General features: G+C 42.9%; 1 protein-coding gene across 6 annotated transcripts in view; it reads right to left on the bottom strand.

Moving 5' to 3' along the window:
- The window catches only part of xkr4 (XK related 4), a 518,298-nt gene that overhangs the window by 164,594 nt on the left and 341,345 nt on the right, over nucleotides 1-12,359 (bottom strand). For all 6 annotated transcript variants that reach the window (XR_006311413.1, XR_006311412.1, XM_043688368.1 and 3 more), the window contains exon 2: nucleotides 7,471-7,670. Coding sequence is in view for 4 of the 6 variants with exons in the window: in XM_043688368.1 (XP_043544303.1) it covers nucleotides 7,471-7,670 (200 nt within the window). In the remaining 2 variants the exon portion in view is untranslated. The remainder of the gene's footprint in view (nucleotides 1-7,470; nucleotides 7,671-12,359) is intronic.

Raw genomic sequence — 12,359 nt, 5'->3', positions numbered from 1 at the left:
TCCTCCATGTCCCTCCTCCCTACCTTTTATCTTCTCCTGCTGAACACTCTCTGCTCATTCCTGAAGAAGGGCCTGTGCCCGAAACGTCGAATCTCCTGTTCCCTGGATGCTGCCTGACCTGCTGTGCTGTTCCAGCAATAAAGTTTCAACCTAGAAAGGGAAGCAAGAAAGGAGCGGGAGTGGCGTTTATGATAAGGGATAGCATTACAGGTGTGCTGAGGGAGGATATTCCCAGAAATCCATCCAGGGAAGTTATTTGGGTGGAACTGAGAAATAAGAAAGGGATGATCACCTTATTGGGATTATATTATAGACCTCCTAATAGTCAGAGGGAAATTGAAAAATAACGTGTAAGGAGATCTCAGCTATCTGTAAGAATAATGGAGTGGTTATGATAGGGGTTTTAGCTTTCCAAACATAGACTGGGACTGCCATAGAATTAAGGGTTTAAATGGAGAGGAATTTGTTAAGTGTGTACAAGAAAAGTTTCTAATTCAGTATGTGGATGTACCTACTAGAGAAGGTACAAAACTTGACCTACCCTTGGGAAATAAGGCAGGGCAGGTGACTGAGGTGTCAATAGGGGAGCTCTTTGGGGCCAGCGACCATAGTTCTATTAGATTTAAAATAGTGATAGAAAAGGATAGACCAGATCTAAAAGTTGAAGTTCTAAATTGGAGAAAGGCCAATTTTGACGCTATTAGGCAAGAACTTTCAAAAGCTGATTGGAGGTAGATGTTCACAGGTAAAGGGACGGCTGGAAATTGGGAAGCCTTCAGAAATGAAAAGGACAAAAGGGTAAGTAGGAAGAGAATAGGGCTCCTCAAAGATCAGCAAAGACGCCTTTGTGTGGAGCTGCAGGATCGGAGATACTAAACCAGTATTTTGCATCAGTATTTACAGTGGAAAAGGACATGGAAGATATAGAGTGTAGGGAAATGTCCATATTACAGAGGAGGAAGTGCTGGATGTCTTGAAATGCATAAAAGTGGATAAATCCCCAGGACCTGATCAGCTGTACCCTAGAACTCTGTGGGAAGCTAGAGAAGTGATTGCTGGGCCTCTTACTGAGATATTTGTATAATTGATAGTCACAGGTGAGGTGCCGGAAGACAGGAGGTTGGCTAATATGTGCCATTGTTTAAGAAGGGTGGTAAGGACAAGCCAGGAAATTATAGACCTGCGAGCCTGACATCAGTGGTGGGCAAGTTGTTATGAGAATTCTGAGGGACAGGATGTCCATGTATATGGAAAGGCAAGGACTGGTGAGGGATAGTCAACATGGCTTTGTGCATGGGAAATCATGTCTCACAAAGTTAATTGAGCTTTTTTGAAGAAGTAACAAAAAGGATTGGTTCGGGGAGAGAAGTAGATGTGATCTATATGGACTTCAGTAAGGCATTCGACAAGGTTCCCCATGGGAGACTGGATAGCAAGATTATATCTCATGAAATACAGGGAGAACTAGATAATTGGATACAGAACTAGCTCAAAGGTAGAAGATAGAGGGTGGTGGTGGAGGGTTGTTTTTCAGACTGGAGATCTGTGACCTCCAAGGATGGGTGCTGGATCCAATACTTTTCATCATTTATATAAATGATTTGGATGTGAGCCTAAGAGATATAATTAGTAAGTTTGCAAATGACACCAAAATTGGAGATGTAGTGGACAGCGAAGAAGGTTACCTCAGATTACAACAGGATCTTGATCAGATGGGCCAATGGGCTGAGAAGTGACAGATGGAGTTTAATTCAGATAAATGTGTGGTACTGCATTTTGGGAAAGCAAATCTTAGCAGTACTTATATACTTAATGGTAAGGTCCAAGGGAGTGTCACTGAACAAAGAGACCTTGGAGTGTAGGTTCATAGCTCCTTGAAAGTGGAGTCGCAGGTAGATAGGATAGTGAAGAAGGCATTTGGTATGGTTTCCTGTATTGTTTAGAGTATTGAGTACAGGAGTTGGGAGGTCATGTTGCAGCTGTACAGGACACTGGTTAGACCACTGTTGGAATATTGCATGCAATCCTTGTCTCCTTCCTATCAGAAAGATGTTGTGAAACTTGAAATGGTTCAGAAAATATTTAAAAGGATGTTACCAGGGTTGGAGGATTTGAGCTACAGGGAGAGGTTGAATAGGCTAGGGCTGTTTTCCTGGAGTGTCGGAGGCTGAGGGGTGACCTTATAGAGGTTTATAAAATAATGAGGGGCGTGGTTAGAATAAATAGACACAATCTTTTCCCTGGGGGTGGGGGAGTCCAGAACTAGAGGGCACAAGTTTAGTGTGTTGAAAAGCATTAAGGTAGGCAAGTCCCCAGAACCTGATGGGATTTAGCCCAGAATACTGAGGGAGGTGAGGGAGGATATTGCTGGATCCTTGTATGGAATATTGGTATCCTCTTTAGTCACAGGATAGTTCACAAATGACTGAAAAATCACCAAACCTGTTCCTTTGGTTAAGAAGGGCGAAAGAGATTAGATTGCCAGCAGTTTTGAAACAGGTATTTGGCCCAACAAGTCCATACCAATCCTCCACAAAGTAACCTACCCAGACCCATTTCCCTCTGACTAATGCACTAACACTATGGGCAATTTAGCATGGCCCATTCACCTGACCTGCACATCTTTAGACTGTGGGAGGAAACCGGAGCATCTGGAGGAAACCCACGCAGACACAGGGAGAATATGCAAACTTCACACAGACAGTTTCCCAAGGCTAGATGTGAACCGGGGTCCCTGACTCTGTGAGGCAGCAGTGTTAACCACTGAGCCATCTGGAAAATTACAGGCTGGTGAGCCTTATGTCTTTGGCTCTTATTGGAGCAGATTCTTAGGGGTAGGATTTACTCACATTTGGAAAAACCTGGATTTATTAGTCTTAGGTAGCATGACATTATGCGGAGAAGATTATGTCTCACAAACTTGATCGAAATTTATGAGAAAATGACAAAGATGATTGATGAGGACAGCGGTTCACGTTGTCCACATGAACTTTAACAAGGTCTTTGACATTTTGGAAGGCTTAATGCAGGAGGAAGCAGACAATAAATGTCAGAACCCTTAGAAGTGGTAACATACAGAATAATCGACATATATAGGTCCAAACTTCCCTGAAAGGGTCAACACAAGTGGAAAAGGTTAAGAAAGCATATGGCATGCTTGCTTTCATTGATCAGGGCAGAGGATATAAAAAAATTCCAAGTCATCTTGCAGCTATATAGAACTTTGGTAAGGCCACATTTGGAAGATTGTGTCCAATTCTGGTTGCCACACTACCAGAAGGATGCCGAACATTTGGAGAGGATGCAGAAATGGTTTAACAGAATATTGCCTGGTTTGGAGGGTATTAGCTATGAGGAGAGATCGGACAAACATAATTTGATTTCACTTAAACTTCAGTGGCAGAGAGGCGATTTGTTCGAAGTTTACAAAATTATGACAGACATGGATAGAATGGCTAGTTGGAGTCTTTTTCCCAGATAGAAATGTGAATTACCAGGGGACATAGGTTTAAGATAAACAAAGGTTAGTTTAAAAGACACGTGAGAAGCAAGTTTTGTTTACACAGAGAGTGGTAAGTACCTGGAAAGAATTGCCAACGGTAGTGGTATAAACAGATACAATAACAATGCTTAAAGGGCATCTTGACTAACATATGTCGAGGCAGGGAATAGAGGCATGCGGATCCTGTTGAGGCAAAAGGTTTAGTTTAGAAAGACATCATGTGTTGGTGCAGGCTTGGTGGGGTGAAGGGCCTATTCATGTGCTATTCTGTTCTTTGTCTTTACATAAATCTTGAATAGTGTTGGCAAAGTGGATGTGGAAATGGTTAAGACCGAAACTAGAAGGGCTATATTGAATTGACTCTCTACAGATGTTACCATGCCTGCTGTGTTTCTCCAGCACTTTCCTTTTTAAATGCAGAACTAGGGTATATTGTTTCAAAATTTAGAGTCACTGCTTTAGGATAAAGATGAGATTTTTTTTTCCCAGAGGATTGTGTGACTATGGAACTCTGTTCCTCAGAATGTGATGGGTGCAGGAGATATTTAATTGTTTTAAGGCAGAGACACTGTCTTGCTGTACAAGGAATCAAGGGCATACTTGCATCTATGTTCCTACTCAAATTTACAAAATGATGCATTAAATGGATGAGGAATAGAATTTTCCTACTTCAATTGAAATGCATGTACAGGGACCTTGAGATCTTGATTGGATAATCCGAAATTCGGATAATTGATGTTCGGATAACCGATGTTGTTCTGAATTTATAATGTCTTTGGACTGAGGCAACAATTATCTGGAATCACGCAGTAGATGCAAATTGAGGTGTAGGTCAGAAATTTGAAGTGTCTCCAGCTGCATCTGTTTGATTAGGTTGGATCAAAACCAAGCATTTTCTTTCGGATCTGAGAACTGGCACATGAAGATGAAGTGTACTGGCTCTGTGCTATTTTTAGCTGCTCAGTTTCTTCTTGATGATTACATCACTGTTAGCTGCATACTGCAGTCATAATACAGCAACAGCACAAAGAACAAGTGACACTAGCCATATTTCCCAGGTGCCAATGTGTTGGGGGAGGTGGTAAAGTTTCGATTTTTCATGTGCAATATCGAAACAATACAAGGCAAAGCCATTTCATAAAGACCATGAGTGTAGTTTTGTTAAACATACTGTCTAAAGAAAAATCTCAGGTTATGAGTGCAGAATTTTGTAGCTAATTACGACCATAGAATATTGTGAATATATTGTAAATAAACTTCAACATCTTGTAATGTTTTGCAGCAGACTTGCTTGTACTCTTCCCCGTCGAGACTAGTTACAGAAGCGGCAGGATGTTAATGTTAATGACTTTCACTGCTTAGTCTCAATTAATTGATAAAAGCATTGTTAAATGTCCAAAGTAGTTTCTGTGTGGATAATAACCAATGTAGAATATTGAAAATACTTTGATTCACTTCACAAAATGAAATGTCTCTGCGAGATTTCATTGTACCTACCATGTCAAGAACAGGCATTTGTTTTGACATGGAATGCATAAACTGCCAGATGTCATTTGGTTTTTGAAATGAAGTCAGCAATTTTTCTGATCAAGGTGATTAAGATGGAAAATTTCTCGTACTTTAAGGACAGCTTTGTTTAATCGAAAGTCATTTTCACTGTTCTTCTAACAAGCATGATAGTAAGATTGCGTTCTATGATATACTTCAGAACCTCCAATATGTTATTTATTTGAAGTTGTGTAATATACTACCATATTGAAGCAGAGATCATGGCAGGATATTTCCTTGAAGTGGACCTTGTCTTTTGATTTTAACATGAGTGTGGTGGAAACATTATTTTGAAATATAAACAGGACCCCACCTGGATGAGGCTTTGGGGGCCAGGGAAACAGAGGTCTTCGAGGAGGTGGAGGGAGTGGGTAGTGTCCCGAATGTATGTGGAGAATTCCTGGACCAGAGGGGATAGGACTCGATACTGTCCAGGAATTCTCCACATACATTCAGGACACCACCCACTCCCTCCACCTCCTCTAAGACTTGCGTTTCCCAGGCATCCAAAGTCTCATCTTCACCACGGACATCCAGTCCCTCTACACCTGCATCCTCCATGATGAGGGTCTCCAAGCCCTCTGTTTCTTCCTCTCCCCACCAGTACCCTTCCACTGACACTCTCATTCATTGGCTGAACCTGTCCTCACCGTCAAGAATTTCTCCTCCAAATTCTCCCACTTCCTCCAGACGAAAAGGGTAGCCATGGACATCTGCATGGGCCCCAGCTACGCCTGTCTCTTTATCGGCTACATGGAACAGTCTATCTCCTGCAGTTACACCGGCACTACTCCTCACCTTTTCCTCCACTACATTAGGGACTGTATCAGTGCCACCTTGTGCTCCCTTGAGGAGGTTGAACAGTTCATCAACTTCACCAACACATTTCACCCCGACCTTAAATTCATCTGGACCATCTCTGAACACTGACATTTTCTACAAACCCACTGACTCCCACAGCTACCTGGATTACACCTCCTCCCACCTTGCCCCCTGCAAAAATGCTATCCGTTATTCCCAATTCCTTCGCCTCTACTGCATCTGCTCCCAGGAGGACCAGTTCCACCACTGAACACAGTAGATGGCCTCCTTCCTCAAAGACCACAATTTCCCTTACCACATGGTTGATGACGCCTTTCAGCGTATCTCATCCACTTCCCGCACCTTCGCCCTCAAACCCCTCCAACCGCAACAAGGATAGAACCTCCCGGTGCTCACCTTCCACCCCACCAACCTCCATATACATCACATCATCCTCTGCCATTTCTGCCACCTACAAATGGACTTCACCACCAGAGATATATTTCCCTCCCTCCCCCTATCCGCTTTCCATAAAGACTGTTCCCTCCACAACTACCTCATTAGATCCACGCCCCCCTAACAATCCAACCTCCCCTCCCGGCAGCTTCCCCTGCCATCGGAGGAATTGCAAAACCTGCACCCAGACCTCTCCCCTCACCTCTGTCCAAGTCGCCAAAGGAGCCTTCCACATCCATCAAAGTTTCTCCTGCACTTCCATGCATGTCTTTTACTGTATCTGTTGCTCCCGATGCGGTCTCTTCTACATTGGGGAGACAGGACGCCTACTTGCAGACCACTTCAGAGAACCCCCGCACCAACCAACCCCACTGCCCTGTGGCCAAACACTTAAACTGCCCCTCCCACTCTGCCGAGGACATGCAAGTCCTGGGCCTCCTCCATCGTCACTCCCTTACCATCTTCAGCCTCAGAAACCTACAACCCCATGGCACCAATGTGAATTTCACCATTTTCCTCATTCCCCCCCCACTACCTTACCCCAGTTCCAACCTTCCAGTTCAGCACCATCCTCATGATCTGTCCCATCTGTCCATCTTCCTTCCCATTTATCCACTCCACCCTCTCCCAACCTATCACCTTTACCCCCACCTCGATCCACCTGTTGCACTCTCAGCTACCTTCTCTCAAGCCCCATCCCTCTCCCATTTATCTCTCCACCCCTAGGCTCCCAGTCTCATTCCTGATGAAGGGCTTTTGTCCGAAACATCGATTTTCCTGCTTCTCGGATGCTGCCTGACCTGCTTGTGCTTTTCTAGCACCACACTCTTGACTCTAATCTCCAGCATCTGCAGTAATCACTTTCACCTGGGTTTCCAACAGCCTGGCTGGGGGTGTGAGAGCAGCTCTGAGGAAATCCCAGGTACATTTCAATATTTAAGTATGCATTCGTTAAATAGATGCATAAAAGGGAAATAAGAGGCTATTGGAACAGAATAAGAATATGGGCTTCATAGTGCTCATATGGAAGTTAAACACCCCCATGAACTGATTGGATCAAATGATTTATTTCCATGCTGTAATTGTTACACAATTATATGCTCCACAATTATAGTAAAAATAAGCTTTTATAATTGGTCTTTTGTAAATGGATCCTTTCTTACCTTGGAGTGCCTCAAAGCGATGGCTCTGAATAATGATGCACAGCTGCAGCACAAGCTGTGGAGCACTTTCCAAAAATGTCGCCAACAGATGTAACATACTTACATCTGCATATTCATACACCATCTTCCAGTAAAAACGCCAACGGTCGAGCTCCCCACTCTGACGGCTTCGGATACCAAGGTATATAGTGCGCAAATACCTTAAGAGAAAAACAGAAATTTAAAAAACCTCTATGGCAAAATTAGACAAAAATCTAAAATCCAAGATTGTATGTGTATGTGGGGGGAAGAGGATTGTTGCATATCAGCAGCCTATGAAATTTAAAAGGACACAAATGATTAATGCTGTATTAAGCAAAAATGCATAAAAATAGAAAGTTTTCAAAATTTTTTTTGTTATTTCAAGTATTTCATAGTGCATATAAGTTGTTGATCAAAATCCAGTGATGGAGAATCGAGATGAAGAAGTATAAATTGAAGTATAATATCTAAACTGTCTTTTTGATGAATGATGCGGACATTTTGGTGTTGGACTGGGGTGGACAAGTTAAACATCACACAATACCAGGCTATAGGGGAAGGGGAGTAGGGATAACCCTAGTAACTTCTCACTTCTGTTGTGGGCAAAGTCTTAGAGAGAATTGTAAGGGATAGAATTTATGAACATCTGGATAGGAATAATGTGATCAAGGATAGTCAGCATGGTTTTGTGAAGGGCAGGTAGTGCCTCACAAACCTTATTGAATTCTTTGAAAAGGTGACAAAGGAGGTTGATGAGGGGAAAGCGGTAGAGGTGGTATATATGGATTTTAGTAAGGCGTTCGATAAGGTTCCCCATGGTAGGCTACTGCAGAAAATACGGAGATATGGCATTGAGGGTGAGTTGGAGGTTTGGATTAGGAATTGGCTGGATGGAAGAAGACAGAGGGTAGTAGTTGATGGCAAAGTTTCTTCATGGAGTGCCGTCACTAGCGGTGTTCCGCAAGGATCTGTTTTGGGACCATTGCTGTTTGTCATTTTTATAAATGACCTGGAAGAGGGGTTAGAAGGTTGGGTAAGCAAGTTTGCGGATGATACGAAAGTCGGAGGAGTTGTAGACAGTGAGGAAGGATGTGGCAGGTTACAGCAAGATATAGAGAAGCTGCAGAGCTGGGCAGAAAGGTGGCAAATGGAATACAATGTAGCTAAGTGTGAGGTGATTCACTTTGGGAAGAATAACAAAAAGATGGGGTACTGGGCTAATGGTCGGATACTTGGTAGTGTGGATGAGCAGAGGGATCTTGGTGTCCATGTACACAGATCTCTGAAAGTTGCCACCCAGGTAAATAGTGCGGTGAGGAAGGCATATGGCGTACTGGCTTTTATTGGTAGAGGAATTGAGTTCCGGAGTCCTGAGGTCATGTTGCAGTCTGGTGTGGCCGCATCTAGAGTATTGTGTGCAGTTTTGGTCGCCATACTATAGGAAGGATGTGGAGGCACTGGAACGGGTGCAGAGGAGGTTTATCAGGATGTTGCCTGGTCTGATAGGAAGATCATATGAGGAAAGGCTGAGGCACCGTGGGCTGTTTTCATTGGAGAAAAGAAGGTTTAGGGGTGACTTGATAGAGGTGTACAAGATGATTAGGGGTTTACAAAGTTAAAAATCACACAACACCGGGTTATAGTCCAACAGGTTTAATTGGAAGCACACTAGCTTTCGGTTTAGATAGGGTTGACCATGAGAACCTTTTTCCACATATGGAGTCAGCTATTACGAGGGAACATAGCTTTAAATTAAGGGGTGGTAGGTATAGGACAGATGTTAGGGGTAGATTCTTTACTCAGCGAGTCGTGAGTTCATGGAATGCCCTGCCAGTAGCAGTGGTGGACTCTCCCTCTTTATGGGCATTTAAACGGGCATTGGATAGGCATATGGAAGATAGTGGGCTAGTGTAGGTTAGGTGGGCTTGGATCGGCGCAACATCGAGGGCCAAAGGGCCTGTACTGCGCTGTATTTTTCTATGTTCTATGTTCTATGTTCTATGTTCTATAGTCCAACAAGTCTATTTGGAAGTACAAGCTCTCAGAGTGCTGCTCCTTTGTAAGGTTGCAAGTGGGGCAGGACTATAGGACACAGAATTAATAGTAAAAGGTGAAAGAGTTACACACCTGGTGCAATGTATTAAACAAACCTGCACTACATTAGTGACCCCACTGCACTATACACTCTCACACACAAAAACACATACACACACACTCACATAGATCCTGTTTCATACACATGCTCTCCCTCTGACATACACACCCACACCCTCTCAAAGGCATATACTTCGTGAGTCTTGCTCGCACACTCTACCAAACACATGCAAACATATAGTCACACAGTCTCTGCTTCCGTTCCCTCCTCCCCCCACACACACACACACTCACTCCCTTATACATGCACACGCACACTCATATAAGTCTATGGAGTGAATTTGTTTTTCCTGTTTGCATTACACAGCATTTTCCCTGTAGGACAGCAGTATGTCATGTCTGGCAGAATGCACAGATGGTCAATGCAGTGTATATCGTTGACCAAATTTTAAAACACATTCAGCAAAAAATAATATGACGCAGGAACTTAGGAAATGTAAGAATATGGGAGCAGGAGTCGACCCTTACATCTGTTGTACCATTCTAGACCATGGCGATCATATTCATCAATGCCATTTTCCCACACGATCCTTGTATCCCTTAATGTCATTAGTATGAACGAAGCTATTGCTTTCTTCCTTGAACTTGTTCAATAAATGAATTTGCATAGCTTTCTAGGGTAAAATAACTCTAAATATACATTTCTCACTGAGTGAAGAAATGTCTCTTCTGTACAGTTCTAAATGCTATGCTGCTAATTAGAGATTCTGTCCTGACTCTAGAACACCCTGCTACCACCACTGGCCCCTCCTCCCAATCCTTACCTTCTCCCAACCACAGGAATCACCTCCATAGAGTTCTGAAACAAAATCTCTCATAGAACAGTCCTGCCGTCTAAGAAGGCAACCTTGGACCTCTCTCCATGGAAAATACATCCCTATGTGAGTAAGGAGACCACAATTGCTCACAATACTTCAGGGTGGTCTCATCAAGGTCCTATGTAAATGAAGCACATCATATTGGTGTTTGTACTGATATTGTATTTTAATGAAGGCCAACACACCTTCCTAATTGCTTGTTTCACCTTCGTGTGAGCTCTTAGTGACTTATGTACGAGGACACCTAGATCCCTTTAAACTTCAATACCTCCTAGTAATTCTCCATTTAAGAAATAGTCTGAATTTCCATTTTTTTATCAAATTAGATAACCTCAACCTTACCTAAATCATATTTTATCTGCTATGTTTGTGCCCAGTCCTGCAGCCTGCCTAACCCCTTTGAAAGCCTCTTTGCATCATCCCCTCAATAAAAATTCCCATCTTGTTTTGTGTAATCCACAAACTTGGAAAAATTACTTTGGATAATAAATAGTTAGGGCCCAAGTACTGATCTATGCAGTATACCTTGAGCTACAACCTGATAATGTACATTTATTCCAATTTTCTATTTTCTTTTTGTTATTCAATCCATATGCCAATAAATGGCCCTTTATCCTATGCAGTCTAATTTTGTGTTTCTGGCTAGCTTACTTCATTTTGGTCATTCGTGGATTGCGGGCATCATTGGTACCAACATTTATTGTTGATCATTGAGTACCCTTGAACTGCTGCAGTCTTAGATTATTTACAGTGTGGAAACAGGCCCTTCAGCCCAACAAGTCCACACCGATCCGCCGAAGCACAACCCACCCAGACCCATTCCCCTATATTTACCCCTTCACCTAACACTACGGGCAATTTATCATGGCAAATTCACCTAACCTGCACATTTTGGGATGTATGTTACACAGCAACCTAGAAAAAAAGTAGCGAAAGTAGGCCATTCAACCTTTTGCATAAAATTCATCATTCAATAGTATCATGGCCAATCTACAATCCCACATTTTCCTCAAACCATTGATACCTTTGCAATTTTATTAATCTTAATAATGTATTGCTCTTTTTCTTAAACATGTTCAGTGACTTGGCATACAAATCCATCTGTGGTAGAGAATTCAACAGGTTCACTACACTTTTATAGATAATAGACAATAGCTACAGGAGAAGGCCATTCTGTCCTTCGAGCCATCACCACTATTTATGATGATCATGGCTGATCATCCTCAATCAGTATCCTGTTCCTGCCTTGATTCCACTATTCTTAAGAGCTCTATCCAACTCTTTCTTGAAATTATCCAGAGAGTTGTCCTCCACAGCCTTCTGGGGCAGAGCATTCCATACACCCACCACTCTCTGGGTGAAGAAGTTTCTCCTCAACTCTGTTCTAAGTGGCCTACCCCTTATTTTTAAACTGTGTCCTCTGGTTTGGGACTCACCCATCAGCGGAAGCATGCTTCCTGCCTCCAGAGTGTCCAATCCTTTAATAACAATTAATCAGATCCCTTCTCAGCCTTCTAAACTTAAGCATATACAAGTCCAGTCGCTCCAATCTTTCAGCGTAAGATAGTCCCGCCATTCTGGGAATTGACCTCGTGAACCTACGCTGCACTCCCTCAATAGCCAGAATGTCTTTCCTCAAATTTGGAGACCAAAACTGCGCACAATATTCTAGGTGCGGTCTCACCAGGGCCCTGTACAGCTGCAGAAGGACATCTTTGCCTCTATACTCAATTCCTCTTGATATGAAGGCCAGCATGCTATTAGCTTTCTTCACTGCCTGCTGTACCTGCATGCTTGCTTTCATTGACTGATGTACAAGAACACCTAGATCTCGTTGTACTCCCACTTTACCAAACTTGACTCCATTTAGGTAGTAATCTGCCTTCCTGTTCTTGC

Source organism: Chiloscyllium plagiosum, chromosome 4 (assembly GCF_004010195.1).
Source record: "Chiloscyllium plagiosum isolate BGI_BamShark_2017 chromosome 4, ASM401019v2, whole genome shotgun sequence".
In the NCBI taxonomy this organism is placed as follows: Eukaryota; Metazoa; Chordata; class Chondrichthyes; order Orectolobiformes; family Hemiscylliidae; genus Chiloscyllium; species Chiloscyllium plagiosum.
The sequence above is the reverse complement of the archived record's forward strand: the minus strand, read 5'-3'. Positions and strand labels throughout refer to the sequence as shown.